This window comes from Apteryx rowi, unplaced genomic scaffold (assembly GCF_003343035.1).
Source record: "Apteryx rowi isolate R43461 unplaced genomic scaffold, aptRow1 scaffold_510, whole genome shotgun sequence".
NCBI classification, from domain to species: Eukaryota; Metazoa; Chordata; class Aves; order Apterygiformes; family Apterygidae; genus Apteryx; species Apteryx rowi.
Window position 1 is genome coordinate 295,745 of NW_020450773.1, and position 18,570 is coordinate 314,314.

The 18,570-nt window shown below is 33.9% G+C and overlaps 1 protein-coding gene across 1 annotated transcript in view; it reads left to right on the forward strand.

Moving 5' to 3' along the window:
* The window catches only part of AHR (aryl hydrocarbon receptor), a 60,882-nt gene that overhangs the window by 24,463 nt on the left and 17,849 nt on the right, over positions 1 to 18,570 (forward strand). Inside the window, exons 2-4 of the mRNA XM_026080183.1 lie at positions 10,958 to 11,073; positions 15,339 to 15,428; positions 17,663 to 17,786. Coding sequence (XP_025935968.1) covers positions 11,041 to 11,073; positions 15,339 to 15,428; positions 17,663 to 17,786 — 247 coding nt within the window. The 5' untranslated portion in view covers positions 10,958 to 11,040. The remainder of the gene's footprint in view (positions 1 to 10,957; positions 11,074 to 15,338; positions 15,429 to 17,662; positions 17,787 to 18,570) is intronic.

Here is an 18,570-nt window from a genome sequence, read left to right on the forward strand (position 1 = left end):
GTTTAGTACTTACCTGTATAGCTACGTGCTTGGCAGAACTGTGGATGGTCAGTACAACAAACTATTAAAATATACCTCCTATTACGTATTTGCTTTATGACTCAACTTGCTGCATTTCAGTGACCACATACGTGGCCTGTGAGTTACTGACTTCTGTTGGTTCATCTTGTGTAACTTTCTGTTTAAACAAAACTTTTTAAAAACTTGCTGAGATGCATTTGTATGAATTTTTTCTACAGATAGGCCATTTAATAAAATTATTTAAATGACAAAAATGGTGAATTCAAATGAAAACCTTGTTCTATAGAAAATACATATTGGAATATATACCATGTTCAAGTATAACATATCAAAACTAGAGTAAAGAAAGGGAAATTAAAATATTAATATTACAGTATTCCAGGATAAGAATGCTTATTCAACAAAGGGTATTCAGAAGTATTTTGAAACTTTTTGAAAGGTTTTTCTGCTTTTGTTTGTTGTTTGTGTTGGTAGATTTTACTAAGCAGCAATATTAGATTTAAAAAAAAAAAAGTTTTTTTTTTTTGCAGTAGAATAGTAAGCTCATTTACTCTCTCATAAATATTAAGCTACTATAGCTATTCTTATGATCCAGAAATGTGATTTCTGGGAAATTCTGGACTGCCTTTGAGTCTTGGCTGGTGAAATTTGACAGAAGTTGCAAGGAAAAGAAAAAGCTGTACTCCTGCCAAGTTTCTGTCTGTCTTATGATTTATAACTCTGAACATTAGAAATGTATCCCTGTCATAGACTTGGAAACCAAGTAGCACTGGTTTGAGCTCACAAACATGCAAATTTTGAAAGGGCAAGCAACAGATTTCCTTACTCCAAAAATAGCTTTGTGCTGTATTATTTAAGTGTAATATTTGATCTCAGATGAATGGAAAATAATACCTTTTCTGTAAAGTGGGGGAAACCCAAGGTCAATTTAAAATTAGATAGGTTTTGTTAGGTGAATCTGAAATATAACACATTTAAAAAAAAAAAAAAACTTTACCATAATAAAAATGTTATGTAGTGCTTTTATTCCTCCTGTCTATTGATAATATATTGATTACAATGAAGAGGATATTTTTAGACTCATGCAGCAATTCAAATAGTGTTTATTACTTTTTCATTTCCCTATTGTTCAGTGTAAAATATGTATGAAGACATGCCTGAATTTTAGATACTGAGAACCCTTGGGAAGTTCTGTAGCTCTACATTGAACAATTTCAGTAAAATACTGACAAAATATTTAGAGTAGTTTTGTAAGTTTGTTTTTGTCTGTTTTCTCTGACACATTCAATGACAATGCTTAATAAAACCTTAATACTGGCAGTTCTTTATCCTGGTTATACCAAATGTATATGTGGTTCTTTTTATTTTAGCAAAAAAAATTGCTTTATTCTAGTAATTGCTTTGGTGGCAACCCATGCATGTAGTTCAAAAGGTTGAAACTTTTGTATTCATGCATTTTTAACTCTCTGAATGACAAAATAATTTCTTTTTCTCTCTAGTTTAAGTGTTTTGGGGGCAAATCTTACATTTACTTCTCCCCTAAAGAAAACTACTTGTTGCCTTGAATCTTCTCACAGATGCATAGACTTGTATTCTCTGCTGTGTCTGATTGTATAGCTGATGGGTATGTGTTTTGTACAGTTTGGATTTGGGTTAAACAAGGAAGTTATGGATGACTGAAAATTCAGGAGTGCACATGTGTAGAACTTGCATCATTTTAAATACTAGCCTATGTAAGTGAGGAATTCTGATTAGGGTCGCTGGCACAAAATCTGGATTTCAAACTAGACGTACAGTTGGAAATTCTTGAATTCTGCCAGTCTGTACACATCAGTAGACAATCTATATCTGTGCAACACTTAAGTTCACAACTCTCAAAAGCCAAAAAAGGAAATTCCCAGGTCCTGGCCACTTATTTTTTACTTTCATTCTCTTCTTCCTTTTATATTCACTGAAATAATCTTTTATGGCTTTTTTTCTACCTCTGTTGTTAAACTTGTTCTAGTTTAAAAAAGGGGGGGGGGGAGCATTATTCCTGCTCATTCTCTCTTCTCTTTTTTCACCAGTCATTACCTAGTAATTCTTTTTTGAAATTATCCATGGTGATATCATGAGCTTATCCTCTTGTCATACCTGCCTCTTGATTATTATTATTATTATTTTTTTTCCTCCTTCTTCAACCAATAATGATTTCCTGAAAGCCAAATCAAGAAATATCTGTCTCTGGTGACTCATGGATTATTTCAATTGTTTATATTAAATATGCAGACATCTTTATAGGTCTTTACATTAGCTAAAAATGCACTTGGGGATTAAAGCATCATGCCCTCTGAGGTTGAAGGTTGTTCATTATCAATTTTTTAATCTTTGATTGGCATTTTTAATGGAAATATTAAAATTTGTGCAGCTTCTGCATATGTTGTATTGATATTTTTCTGCATTTAAAAGTAAAGTATAGTCTTTAAAGGTGAGTCCAGTAATGTCATAATTTGTCCTTCCCATGCTTAAGGGGAAAAAGGTATTCTTCATTCCCAGTTRCTCCCAAATGTACAATTTCACCCTAATTCTGCTTATGCTTACAAAATTTGGTTATTCAACTTCCATACCTAGTTTTTTAAGTTGCTTTCTGCATATACTGTTCTTGACCATGTCAGAATAATAACATTATTTACATTTTATTCATGTATTCATGTTTTGGTGTTTTGAGGCTAATGGGAAATACGTGGTATTATTGCATCCATTTAGTTTGTTGTGCTTTACAAGCTGTGCTGTAAATTGCAATACAACTTACAAATAAGGTTTCCTTTAAATTATTTCCTATTCAGTCATGTAAGAAACAAAAATACTGATGCATACAACAACCTTTAGACTTCATTATTAATAGATGGCATAATACACAAAAGCCAAGATATCAGAATTAAAAAATGAGTATATGACATTCTTCAATATCCAAAATTTTTTGATATTCAAAGCAAGGATGCTGTGCCAAAAAAATCCTAACTGAGTGGAAACTGTGAGCCCGTAGAAGCAAGAGCTAAACTAGTGAAATATTTAGAAAATTGATTGGTTGCTAGTAATCAGAATTTCTGAAAATAAAATAAGAGGAACTTTCTACTATTTATTGCTTTATTTTTCCCACTCATTTGTTAGTAGGATTAAAAAAAAAAAAAAGTAAAGTTATCTTAATTAAAAAATATTCAGAAGTCATAAATGAAGGAATGGAAAACTTGTTTGCAGTATTTTGCATACTCATTTTTTTCCCTAGTTTAGATGTATTTTATTGTACTTGTAACCTACATATTGGAAGTGTAGTTATGTGCAAAACATGTTGTCATTGCATGTTTTATGTATCATACTAAAAATTCTTTAATTGCATTTTATCTATTTTTATTAATAACTTTCATAAATATTATCACTGAGACCATGAAGGGAAAATAGGTGCAAAATGTTTCAGATAACTAAGTAGTGAAAATAGCTAAGATTGCATATATAATCTAATATTAGATATAGAAATATGTGGATATATAATATTTTCTCCTGCTTAAAATGGATCTTTTGCTAGTATAAACAGTTTGGTGTATGTTAATGATTTAGGCAAGAGTTTAATATTGAACTCAGTTTTCTCAATAATGCCCTCCTTGTCTTTTGAAATAAGTCTTGCTTTGGTTGATGAACTTTGTTTTAGAGTTTAGTGTTACTCAAGCAAGTAAGAACATCCTGCTCAAGAAAACTCTTGCTGTTTTTTTTTTTTTACAGTAATCTAGAACAACTAGTTGAATTTATAATTCTACTGAAAGGGTTGTGAAGCAGTCTAAATTGGCTCTGACTGCAAACTTTGACCTGTTTGGCCGAATTGTAGGAACAATGCCAAAATCTGAAATAAAGCAGTTCTGGGAAGCTCTTTAAGATTAAATTCCAGGGCTGCATGACTGATATGCTAACGATCTACTTGTAATATTGATGTAGCACTTGCCTAATACAGTTTTAGGCTTGAACAGATCATTTACCTGAAAGTAGAATTATCTCAACTCTGATTTAAGTAATTTGATGCATTTCAATGTGATTTTAAAAGGCCCGGTTAAAAACTGGCAACTTGATATTCCTTTCCTTACAAATTGCTGCAGTGAGCCAGCCTGGCTCCTCAAAAATTCTTGCTGTTGCCTTTTCATTGGAAAGGAGAAGGTAACAAAGAGGAAAGAGTTACAAATGTAGAGTAGTTTTGTGTGATTTCCATGAAGCCAGCGGTCACTGAATCGGTTTGTACTAGGGATTCTTCTAACACATGGCTGACTTCTAAGAATTTTGAGATGGGAAGTCTGTTTAATCATACATTTATTCACTGATGTAATAATAAGAAGAGACATTTGGTGTGGGAATGTTCGGGTTTCACTTTGGAATACTTTCTCCAGACTCCATGACTAAGCACTAGCAAATCTGGTGTGTTTTCTTCATTTATGTCAGAAAAACTTGTTCATCCTTTCAACACAAAAATAATTGCCTTTATTTATTCTATTGCCTTTACCTATTTCTGTTTGTTTATTTAGTTCCTTCTGATACTTTGCAAAAAACACACATTTTTCAATTTTAGTATTTTCTCAATTTGAGGAAAACAGTGAAATAGAGCATGGTTTTGCTAATTTAGTATTACCAATGTAATGATATACATTCCTAGGAGTGCCCCTGTCTTGTTCTATGGCAGGCAACCAAATATTCGGTAAGACAATAGTCATATAAAAATGCCTTTAGTATTCCCAAAATTTAATTTTTACTAGTGTTCTTTTTGAATCTCATGTAGATATGTCATTTTATTTTCATAAAAAGGGGAACTGCAACAGTTTTACTGCCTTTATAGTATTTTCTCAAAGTAATAGTAAACTAGATAAGTGTTTGTGTGGTAAATAAGAATTCCATATGAATACCCCTCAGTTGGCTAGATAGGTGCTGACATACCTTATGCTGAATTCTGTGCTGCTTCAGTTATTTTACTAACTTTGAAAGAATTAGTACAGGTACTGCCATCTGAAGTTTGTCAGTAGAGTGTATTTGCACTTGCTCTGTGATAATGTTTTGATTCTCTGCTGCTGTAACTTGTGAAGAGAAAGAAATCGCCATTTGCAGGATTCCTGCTGGCGGTGCTCAGGAGTGGAGACAGTAACTTCAGGTTACTGCATGGTTTTTGATTTTTTGCAAACTCAATAAAATTCTGAAGATGGGATTTGAAAGCAGCCAGTCCTCAAGTGAGGAGATGACAAAGGTTCTTTCGGAGAGCAGGAGTGACAGCCTGGAAGGAACAGGATAAGAGCTGTTGCGGGTTGTCGATGGGAAGCATTTTTACCAGACAGAAACCCCAGAGATCCGAGTGTTTGAAGATGAAAAACACTGGCCTGAGGCCTCTGTTGAAAAATGGAGAGGATCAAGGCAAAATGAGATGATGGATAAACTTTTTATTTCTCTTTAATCATTCTGCTTGTATTCTTTGTTACGTTCATRTTGTTAGGAGTTAGGATTATTACTTTCTATAAAACCTTCTGTTGTTTTTTTGATCACTGCTTACAGCCAGTGAAGGAGCAACTTGAAAGCACTGTTTCTGACTGGATTCTTTGAGTAATCACAGTTGAGGTTAAATTTGTCTTAGTTCAGGGTCCTGGTTTGAAGAGGGTGGAGAATTAGAGAATTTTCTCCTGTGAAAGGTGAAAGCAGTAAGTCCAATACTGAGGAAAATGCATTCAGAAAGACAGGACCTGGATGTGTAGTTATTTCTACAATTCCAGCAACCTCAAAGCATACTGGTTTTCTGCATCAGAACAAGGAGATTTATTTCTGAATATCTCAACAGAGTTAATGAAGTACATCTTTCTATMGTGTATTACTGGTTGATTCAGCACATTACTTACAACTCATGCAGTTTACCATATATCTTCAAGCAGTTTCTCATACTGAATGTTATTCTGTGGAAAGAAAGAAGACTGCACTCCTCTTTATGTACTAAAAATCATTTTTCAGTAAGCAGTTAATTATCCAGTTTTAAAACAAAAGACGGCTTTTGTCTGTAGTTAGAACTGAGTTGCTAAAATTCTGCTTCAATCCTGAAGAAGCAGTTGTATGTCAGAAAGATTTTTTTTTCCAGATGTATAATAACTCTAATATTTTACCCCTCTGTACAAATCTTCTATTACATGAGTTTAATAGTTGGCGATAAGCTGGTAAATGCTGATGTTACCATCATTATTTAATTTGTCATTTTAGATATAATGTAAAACTGAGTTGGTATCTTCTACGTTTGCTGGTATGGACACTAACCAATTGCCTTTCACAACTGTAAAACTAATGTACCAGAAACCATAATGTTGTTCTGTGCTTAGAAAACTTATTAAAGGTCACTACCTCATTTTGTTTTCCCTGGGGTTTAGTTTTTGCTTCAAATCAGGAAAATCTTGGCAATGTAAATGGTGCATGTTGCTGGGCATAGGATTAAATGAAGATCATTAACTTGAAAAGCTTCTGCTTACAATTTAGCCCTGCTGCTAAAAATGTGTGCTAAAAAACAGAAAATCATTTGTTTTTACAGGGCAAACAGTTTTATTTTTATTGCCTTAAAGTTATTAGGGGGAAATTCAAAGAAGCAACCTGACTGCATCTCTCATGTCTTCTAGAGCAGAAAATATTTTCAATTATAAAATCAATATATATTTACTCTATTGGGTTATCCATGCTTCCACATCCTGTGGCTGAAAATCAGAGAAGATAGCCTGAAATGTGTATTATACGTAATTCAGAGATTCAAAGATTTTAAAGCAATGAACTGTTGTGATTATTTCATCTGACTACGTGAGTAAATAGGCCATGAGAGGTACCCACATACACTACTGACTTTGCACTAGACTATGTTAACTGTAGTAATATTTGGATAAGTTACCCACTTGTTTGCTGTCCTCAATGTCATGTTACCTTACAAACATGTTCAGTGAACTAGGAATCTTCTTATACTTCTGTCTGCTGAAAGCACTTGTAGAAGTGGCCTGGACTCCAGAAGACAGTCTTAGTTTAAATAAAGTGTGTGGGTTTTTTTTGTTTTTGTTTGTTTTTTTTTCCCCCTTCATTATATGGCATGTTTTAATCATTCACATATTTCTGACCCATCTCTGTTGATTCAGCATCTCTCTTACCTGGAGATGCAAATTTTTGTGATTACGTAGCCTTACAATATGTGGGTCAATGCAGCCAAATTGAAGTTTGAACCCAGGTAGTCTGGGTTGCCAAGTGTCATGGACCTGCACTGTCTGCATTTATTACTCTCATAATCTTTATGTCAACTTCAAATTTTACTGGTAATACTTCTTTTTGTTTGGCTGAAAAGTATTGATAAAAATTTTAATCATACAGGGCTAGCACCATAATTGTATTAGTATTGTAACCTTTACAAATTACATCTATAACTTCATTAAAAAGGCTTCTAGCTAGCTTGAAATGTGTGCTTCCCATAAACAAATATTGAATAATAAAAATTTAAAAGAAGGCAGTATCAACTAAAAAAACCCATCAAAGTTCTGTGTCTCCCATTCCATTGTCTTGTCTCCACAGACGGAAATTCAACAAGCTTTTTTTAAAATCTAGACTAAAATTTATCCAGCCCTGTTGATCTAAAATATCCATATTCAGTCACCTATGTTTACCTTTGTTGGACTAAAAACACTTCCGTCATGGAATGTGAATATCTCACTTTTTATTCTCTGAAGTATTGAACAGAAATATTTGGTCATCATTCCTGTTTTTTCTACATTATTATTTATATTTATATTTTTTCCGCCTAACAAGGAACAAATTCTGTTGTTCATATTCCTTTTGTTCCCAGTATTCTTAAACTGTTTTGTATAATCCTTCTGGCTGGGCACAGATTTCTTCTGTGTGCTTTGGCTTCCTCTGTTGTCTTCCCTCCCGCCTTCCCCTCTCCCCTTTTAACCAATTCCTATCTACTAATATATATTAATTGCTCTGAACTATTCCTATTAATAAAAGTAGCCATCAGCAAGTAATAATTTATTTAAAGTGCGCATCTTTCTCTTGCACATGGTGGAAGAATTATGGAAATGGGATTGCTAGAGGGTAAAGCTCTTGCTGCATAGCTCTTGAGAGAGGAATTGAGCTGAGTGTTACCTGGTTGGTTTCCATTTATGAATTCCTACTAGCAATGACAGCCTGTCCCTGTCTGTTTGCTTTCTCTCTTTTCTAATTGGGGCTTTTTAATTTAGGAATGTTTCTTTCTCAATTTAGGACATTAGAGCTTTTGAAAATTATTGAAAAGTCCTCAGTTTCCTATTTGTTATTCAGACTTTTTTGTTTCTTCTAGATTATTTGACTTTTAATTTTTGTGAAATTGGCTTCTTTTTTTTTCTAATAGCAGCTAAGGAGGATTTAGCTTTTATTCTCTAAATGGGTTTTAGCTTTTATTCTTTTATTATTTTTATTATTTTTATTTATCAAATTAATGAAATCAAATGAATGCATGCCTACCTAAGCAACATCCGGACATCTGGACTTCGGTTCTGATCTATACCTCTTGATTAATCGAGAAGAGGCCTGATATAAACAAAGCTTTCTTTTCAGTAGATAAAACAGTGAATTGATAACCTTTCCTCTAATATAGTCTTTAAAACTGTGTGGGTGTTTTAGAGCTGTCGCTTAGTGACACATCTTCAAAGACTCGGAATGCTACCTCCCATGTAACGCAATCTCTTCTCCCTGCCTATAGGTGTTTGGCGAGCAAGTCCCTAAACACCTGTTACTGGGTGGCTTGTAGCAGGCACGACCAGGCATGTGGTTTATCTGGCAGAACAAAGTACTGGGGGGGGGGTTATCATTTTTTCATCCCAGATTGTCAGCAATCTTTCCATCTGTCTTAGGCTACAACAGCTTGTGCTCATTCATATTCTGATTTCTGCAAAAAGCTTAGGTTACGATTTGGCAAAACATTTAAGTTCGTGTGTACCTACGTGCAGGCTTTGAAAGCTATGTGGAATATACTCATGCCAGTGTGTAGGCTGTGTTTGAGCTCTATAGCAAGCTATGAATTGGTGGATGAAGAGCAAAGCATCATTCAATAGAGAGCCTTGTATAATTCCTCACCCTCATTTATTATTTGCCTATTATAAAAGGGGAAAAAAAAAAGACTAAGTAACTGTGTATGGTATTTTTTAGAATGGAAAGCATGATTATATATCTTTACTTGCAGCTTCTAAAGCTGCATTTGGGCTTTYTTTCTCAATAAGCATGCAATATCAATTGGAAAAAAAGGATAACTTTTATTGCTAGTGAGCTTTAGGGGGTTTTAGTAAATATTGTGGTTGTCTTTTAAAATAATTTGTAGGAAAAACACTGTTACATCTTCCAAATACTTGATTAAAAATGAATTGCTATTGCAACTCTGTGTGGCCTAGTACAGAACCTTTTGACTATTGGGTAGGAAGGAGAGCATTAAGGTTTTAATTTCAAAGAAAACTTTCACAGTAGATAAATTCCTGACCGATTAATCAGTTAATGTCTTTTTAGAGCATACTTTTCCTCTGTGGTGCCTTTGAGGGGTATTTTAATGAAAACTGTCTGGCTTAAAAGTTGCTAGCTGTAGTGAAAGCTTTTTTTTAAAAAAAAAAAAAAGGGAAAAAAAAAAGAAAAGAAAAGGCATAATTTATCTTTTAATTATTATTCCTAGTGTAAAATGTCATTTAACCTAGTTGAAAAATGGCTGAACAGAAGTTCTTGAAGATTCTTGACTAAAGGTCTGAGAAGCTGAAAATGAAGGGGTTAAGCAGGATTGAAAAATCATTTGGATTTATGCTAAAAATCTCATCTTCAGGAGATGAAAACTCTTGGTGTTTTACAGCAGTGCAATCGCTTTTAGAAATTTCTTGTAATTTGGGTGGGAGGAGGTTGTAGCTTTAAGGTAAAGATTTAAGGTACAATTACTCAAGTAATTTTAAGTTGTCTAGACATTGCAGATCCAGACAAAATAATTAATTTTGACTTGGAAACTCTTTTTCACACCCTGCGGAAAGTAGATAAACTCTGAGTTATGGAGAACCTTTGAGCATCTAGTTGTTTTCCGTAATAGGGTCCTGTTTATTACAACATACAGTGCAGAGATAGGAGGTACTGTGACTTTCAGGTACATTGTAGTAATTTGATCTGATTCTTTATCCCGTATTCCTTGAGTAATTTTTTCAAATCAGTTAGGTTTATGACATGAATAATGGTTATTCATAGTTATAGTGGTTTAGCTGAAATTGGGAAGTTTGCTTAATGGTTTAAATAGTTAAATTTTAACTATGGCAGAATAAAGCCCTTTTGTTTAAAATGACTCTCTCTGCTTCATGTTTTCTTGAATGTATAATATGCATTTAGGGTTCCTGTGTCTCTCTTTCCTGTCTCTGAAGGGAGCTTTAGCTCAATAGTGGGCTCATATCTGAGGCACCATAGTTAATGTCTGAAGTTAGAGGAGATAAATAAAGTGTGAGCGTTGTTGTACCTTACTGCAGCGTATGGTGGTGTTATCAGGCTATATGAGTTTGTTTTATGAAAACAAAAATGCCCTTTATGAAGAAAAGTGATGAGCTAAAAGCGTGCCTCATAGGAAAGAGAGAAGGAAAAAAGGGGTAGAGGCACAAAAGACAAGCATGCTATTGTGTTAAGGAGGTTTGGATTGATTTCAGTAATACTGATTCTGTTGTGAAAGTATTACAGTTTAGAAGGAAAATAGCTGACAGATTTGGGGGGCATCTTTAAAGGTAGGAAAAAAAGCCTGGCATTGAGACAGGGATCTTTTATTAGATTGACTTTAAAAGCATTTTTAAATTTTATTTTTACTTCACAAACTAGCACAATTTCACATGAATCTCCAGCGAGTCTTTCAAAGATCACTCAACTTTTTTTTTTTTTTTTGTAGTTGCGTTAAAGTCTTCTAACTCTACAAGATCAGAAAGAAATGGCATTCAGGAGAACTGTAGAACAACAAAAAATGGAGAAGAGATGCAGATCCTGGAAGGAGAACTCTTACTGCAGGTATGTTTTGCTGTGAATCTACTATAAGAAGATTTAAATAAATAAAAGTAGTATTTTAATATATTGAGTGTACTAGTTGCTCAGTGATGAGATTGCAAAAGGAAGTTTTCCTATTGTCAAATTATTACCTCATTTTCTTTAGGCTATTATTATGCAGCTCTTGCACCTTCCTCTGGAGATACTAGTGACTTTGAAGAGTTGGTATTAGACTACAGGGACCTGTTTAAAATTCTCACTATGAGTCAGTTCCCAGTTTGTTTTTTCCCATCTCTTTGCGTCTATTGTTAATATAGGTAATATAAACAAAGACAATCTTCTTAATAAAGTTCTGATAGGTTAATCATCTACAGCAAATTTAATGACTAGTTGTCATAATTAAATTAGTTGTCTTAAAAAAACCTATTTCTCTTTAGAAGACCTTGATCTTGCTGGAATATCTTGCTTTCTCTGGTTTGAAAGAACCCRGAGTTCATAGTATAGATTCAGGACAGATTTTAAAATACCTTCAATAACTTCTAGGAAAATAATAGTAAAAAATAGGTTCTTTAAGTTATATTGTCTTTTTTAATATTGTAGAGTGTCAAAGCGCATGAAATATAATGATATATTACTATGTCCAGATAAAACATAAGAAATGATTAATATAAGCATCCCAATGTTCTAATTGGTTTCACAGAATAAGTTTTTTACTGCGTCCTGCAGCTCCATTTGATATATGTTCATAATCTGTCTCGTACACACATTTTTCACACTGACTTATCTGAAGTGTCAGATTATTAGGTCAAAGTTGATGATTTTCTTACATAGAACAAAAATTATGCGACTGATCAAAAGGCAGAAGTAAAAATAGTTCCAAAGAATCCTACAAAACAAGTACTGTAAACTAATGCTAGTGGAAAATAGTTTCCTGACTAGAAAACTAGGATGCAAGTACTTTCCTATCCTAACCTTAATAAAGAAGGACAAAGAACTGTTACAGAGTTATTACAGGTGAACAGCTTTCTTTCAAATGGAAAGGGTCTGAAAAAAGGGATAGTATGTATTTACATTGGAGACATCTGTTTGTTTGATGTGAAACTGAGTTATTTTTGTGATTTTTAAATGTAAGTTATATGATGAAATTGTTGTATCAAACTGCTTTCCCATATGAAAGTGAAATAGATTATATATTTATTAATATAAATTATGCTTCCTTGGGAAGTAAATTAACTGAATTTCATAAATTGATTTGTTAATATTTTATATCAAAAAATTAATTCTCAAGAATGAATAAGCTGGTAGACTTTTCTTAGGGAATGTCAGAAATGCTATGTGATAAAACTGAAATTTTATAGAAGATATTGAATATTCAGTCAGATGTAAATAGTGGTCACAACCTTTCCTTGTGTCTAAACTCGAAAGTCTTTTATTGCCACCYGGATTCCTGTAGACTACAAATGATAATGAACACTTTTTTTTTTTTTTTATTCTATCTCTATTGTTTGCAAAGTTGGTATGAATATATACTCTATTGTTTATACATGTTTCTATTTGCTCATCATCTGCTTCATAACAAAGAGAAAAATTGTAGTGTTGTTAGTCTTCAAAACAGAAACCAGTTGCCTTACCAGTTCAGTGTATTGTGGGAGTGGAGATCAAATACATAGCTTGAAATTAAGCTGTATCTCCCTTAAAGTTATTCATTTATGTCAAAGTCTTCATATAGATACATGATCTAGTGTAGTCTAAGCTTATGATATGACATGCAAGTGAAATTTCCAGCCTCTATGAAGTAATTCTCACCAATAATGAACAGTTTCTATATATTGCCCTTCTCTCTGTGTTGAGAGTTTAGAGAGGAGGTAGGTGTTGCATAAGCACAAATAACACCTCCCATCCTCCAGAATAATAAACTCACCCAGAAATATCATTATGCCTTTAAAGATAATTATTTTCAGATCGAATTCTGCCAAAACCTCTACAGCACAGACCTCTCACTTACGTGACTGAATGAATATAGATGTTTGGTAGATGCTGTCTTATAATAGTTTTCTTAATCTTTGAAAAAGACTTGCTCAGTAGCAAAGAGTATATAAGAAAATCATAAACTGAAAACAGATGTGGTTCTCTGACAACAGCTAATGATTGTAGTATCCTTATGTTCTTATGTCAGTTTAGACATATAGGTGAGAAACATTGCTTATGGGATGGACTTGATCCCAAAGACATTTCAGCCTGAAACTTACCCCAAATCTTAAACCCATTTTTAGAAATCTTTTCTTGAGAAGCCTTGTATCAGCATCGGTTCCTGTACTTAAGTGGGTTTTGTTTACATGATAAAAGCTCAGTATGCTAATAGAAAAGASACCAAATATTGCTTGTAGAAGGTTTTCTATTTCTTCAGTTGTTGTCATTCTTGGACAAAAGAAAAAAGAAGAAAAAGTTCATAACCCATGGTATAGGATGGGTAAATGAATCTAAGTGAGCTCTTGAGCTTGGACATCTGCATGTTTAAGGAACTTCCAGTAATTTGTTGTAATAGGGTTTTGGGCAAACAACTTGCATTTTACAGAATTGTTGGCTTACAGAAGATATCCAACTTCTGCAGTAACAATCCTGTTTCAAAATGAACTGTGCAGCAGAGCCACTGCAAAATATCGTTGAATGCCAGGTACAGGGACTGCCTGCCTTTGTCATCGAATGGACAAGTAAATCTTTCCATGGCTTTGTATGAAACAGGGCAGAATAACTAATTTAACATTTGGGCAAGAATTAAATCACTGTCCAGCTTGCAGCGGTTTGATATCAACGATTTGAAATGAAATATGCTGCAAAATACATCAGTGGAGTATGCAAACACCTGCCATTGTAGTGTTCTGTTCCCTTAGAATTAGTATAAGCTTTAACAAAACCAAGGCTTTTATGTAACTACCATGAGACACTGCTCTGAGATCTCAGGTTTGCTTGGTTTAGCTACGCTATTTAATTCCAGATTTTTTTTAACTCTTACTGTGAGAGTTAGACCTTCTTGTTTTCAGATATAGTGCACTAAACTTACAGAAGGAAGTTTTAAAGAACGGACAACTGTGAAGAGCATAGATTAAGAAATGTCTACAAATTAAATAGGAGCACTTCAAAGAACTTTAAAACTAGTCATTTAATCAGATATTTAACTTAATTAGAGCATAATAATAAAAGAATAAGAAATAGTAATATGGATATGGAAATATGGAAAAGCAACTGTGGTGCTTACCGCAGTTTGGGGCTATGTGAGTTAATGTTTGTGGAAGAACAATGCTGTTTCATAATCAAACGATATTATCATGATTTGTATTAAGAAATAGGATATCCTTCACTTATTTTACATTTTCTAATAGTTACAATAACTTTGCATCCTAAAGAGTTTTAAAAGCTGTTTTTTTGAGTACACTAGCAAAACTTGACTTTGAATGCAGCTGAGGAAATAAAGTGGCACAATAGACTTAGTTCAGTCCCTAGAGATAGCCTTTTGTTAAATCTTGACTGAAATCCATAGAAGTAAATCAGCACCTTTCAGATGAGCTGCCAAGTCACAAATGTTCTGTTTGCTATCACAACAATTGCCATGAACCATATTGATTGGGAGTTCAGATAAATGCCCTTTGCGTGACTTTGAATATGGAGCCACTTAGTCTGCTTCTTCATGAAGGGGGAAGTCTCTTCAGAAACATTGTTTGCTTGCAGCAGTCGGCTTCTGCAGAGGTTTTCTATTTTAAGTAAGCTATAAAGTGTTGTTTTGGACCATATAGAGGATCTTGATCACTTGATTTCCTGTCCACTTAAGCCTGTCTGCGCTATGAATAGAACAGATTTTGGGAATCCGTTTGTGACATGGCTCAGTTTCATACTGCAGAATTAGTTGTATTGAAGACTTGAGCTGTGCAAGCATTGCAAACTGGTTGATAGCTACCTTTAGATAAATCTGTAGTTGTTTAAACTACTGCCCCTCATCTCCTGTAATCACCAGTAAATAGAAGTCATCAGTGGGCTTTGTCCTCTCCCCTGACTCCATTTTTGGAATTTTCTAAAAAATATTTTTCTTCATTAGATGCACAGTTTTCTTTATTGTCATGTGTACTGTAGAGAATTGCAATGAAGAATCCTTCTGTTTGGGCTGCTAGATAATGATATGTTTTTGCACGCTTCGCATTTTATTGTAAGACTAAGGTATAGGTAGACTTACAGCTGCAATAATTTATCTGGAGTTTTGTCTTTGAAGCTGACAGATTGGTGTGTTTCCTCCCCAGGCATTAAATGGTTTTGTATTAGTTGTTACAGCAGATGCTCTGGTTTTTTACGTCTCTTCTACTATCCAGGACTACTTGGGGTTCCAACAAGTAAGTTTATTTTTTTTCTCCTCTATTTTTTTGCAGAATTTTTGGTTAATTTCTGAGGGCATCAGTATTCATATTTAGGGTCTGATAGTTTGTGTAATAAAATTCATGGTTAGACACTTTACACTAGATTACTTTGGAACTATATTACTTTTCTATCAGTTTACATGGTTGAAATGGGATCTCAGGCCAAGCACAACAGGAATATCATTTCCATTGCTGAGTTAGGCAGGATAGGGAACTTTCGCACTTAATTAGTCTTTACTGGAACAACTGTTTGAAATTTATACTGTAGTGTTACCCAGTTTATGATGCTGAACAAAACATAATTCAATGGGAAGGTAATTATTTTAATAGAAACCTTTCATACAAAATTAACTCCATATGCTTTGAGGTTTAAGTATCTACAGAGTTAGTTTACTAATTTTAGTTCTCCCATGTTTTCTTTTTTAAAAAGACTAGTACATATGTAATTTACGATTCATGGTACAGATTAGGTATGGCTAACTATCTTGGCCTTGCAAGCCACGTATCAAAATGGTAAAGACCAAGATCCAGAAGGCACATATTGCATTCCTTAGAGAACTCCCAGAATTAGCTTGTGTTAAGAGAATACAAGCTGTTGTGATCCCTACCCCTACATTGCAGGTAGGGCAAATTTGGATGAATAGACGGATCCTAAGATAGCCCAGTGATGCTGGCTTTGGCAATTCATGCTGCTTGCTTTTTCCTGTATATAGAATTTCTTTTACCTAATAGCCTCCTTTCCAGGACAGCCCTTTTCTTGGTTATGTGAGGTAGCACTGGTATGGAAGTCACACTTGAACTACTATGCTTTGTGTAGATGAAGTAAGTGGGTTTTGGCTTAATGACAAATCCATTGATACATATACTGAATAATTTGTGCTGTGACACCTGTTTTTTTGTTTTTTTGTTTGTTTGTTTGTTTTTTGTTTTTTTTAAATGCACTGAATTATAAATGTCTTCTCAGGACACCCATGGGCAGAGCTGCTGCCAAATACATTTGTATTYGCTGCACTTCTGTGGTAAAATATTCCACATCTGCAGTTACCAGTATATGGTGCTGTTAGGTACTGGATAATGACAGATRCAGTTGCTGCCTAAAAATAGGGAGAAATGCTGCTTGGTCTGTATTTTTAGCTAGCTGATAAGAGTTTGGGGAATGTTTGTATAAAAGAAAATATTCCAAACAAAACATTATTATTCCTTAAGCTACCGATTTTTCAGTTGTTTGAGAATGAAGAGAAAATACTGGGAGACAAATTGGGCATGATATTTGTATAGCAATGCCAATAAATCAAGTACATGATATAGAAAGCAAAGTCTTGAAATCCTCAAAATAGCATTTCTGGCAAATTTTCCTGAAAAATATTGATTCTTTTGTGAAACAGATTAAGGCAAGATTTGAGCTAGACTTCTGCTTTTGCCAGTTCATCATAATTTCCTTAGGTCTATGTTTTATTTTAAATATTTTGCCTTTATATATAGGGTTTTTTTGATTCATGCAGAAAACAAGCAATTTAATTCTTCTCAGTTTAATAAGCTTTTTCTTAAATATTTGGGTGTTTTTTCCCCCCTAATTTCTTTATCCACTGATTCTGAATGTTGTAACTTTGTCATTCAGATAACATTCCTAAGCACACAAGTGGTGATATGAGAGCTTAATATGTACGGATTTTAATATATCCTTAAAGAGTAGAAAAGCTTTTAACCAAACAAAACCAACATGCATAGCTTATTTGTCTTAGATTTGGAAGTTCTTTGTGTTTGGCTTCTTTTGTGTTCCTGGAGCACCTAGAATGGGTCAGGTCCAAGTTCCAGCTGGCAAATACTTTGTTCACTAGTATGTGAAATGAAATAATTCTTCAACAACAACAACAACAACAACAACAACAAAAACCCTCAGCATAACACTTCCAAGCTTATTTAGATAAAAACAGGTAAAGAAAAGCTTGCCTTTAAATAATTTTTTGTAAGGTAATATTTGTGTTGTTATTTTTCATGTTTGCAGACATTGGCATGACTGAATATTTCTCTGGGTTGTTAGAAATTGCTTCAGAAAACTTCTCCATGCGTGTGCAAATATATGTTTTTATCCCTTGAGCAAAAAGGGTTTTGCTGTGCCATTAGAAATGGTGTCAACAAGATGACTTCCATGATATTGTCAGATGTTTTATATACTTTTTATTTGTCTCCTTTTTCCTTTTTGTACATAGTCTGATATTATACACCAGAGTGTATTTGAATTGATTCACACAGAAGACAGACCTGAGTTTCAACGTCAGCTACATTGGGCATTAAATCCTGCCCAGTCTGCAGATTCTGGACCAAGCCTGCAAGGTGAGAATTCAGCAAGCTTATATGGTTCCCTGACTAATTTTTTAAAGCAGGTGTATGTAATATCTTAATTTAGTTCTTTTATATGAACAAAGAATAAAGTAACATCTTTTAAATTTATTTGAATTTTATGGCTATGTTTAGCCAACAATGGAAAGCTCTATTTCTTTTCAGTTTGAATGAGCACAGCCATTCATAGCACAGCATCATAAAAATACTAATTTTGCTGTGAATAACATATGAATTGGAAGAGTTTAATTTGGAGCATGAATAACTGAATTTCTCTCGAGTTTGATCAGTAGTACTGTGGCTGATAGCAAAGGGGGTGATCCTGCACATCTGTGTTGCAAACAAGACAGTGCAAAGTGGGCAGTGTCTTTTGCCCACATGAGAAATGAGGAAGCTCTATTTTTTTTTCTGTATTCACCCTCAGTTTTACCATGCCTTAATCATTGTTTGAATGACAGAGTGATTCTTCTAAAGTAATGATCTCTTGCATCTACTCCTGCTTACTGATCATGATGTCAAATTTATTAGCCTAGGAAGGAAGCTGAATATGACAGCTTTTTTTAAGCTCTTCAGGCTTGCAGATCCATTCCATGTCTAAGAATGTATTACAATATTATGTTAATATAGAGTACTGCATTCCTGACTGTGGAAGAGTTTTACTGCTCCACTTCTGTGGCTGTTTTATCTAGTCTGCCACATAGACCACTAATCTCCTTGGGAATAAAAGGGGAAGCGTTATAAAAGATGCAACAGAGGAACCTTTTAGACCAAATGTTAT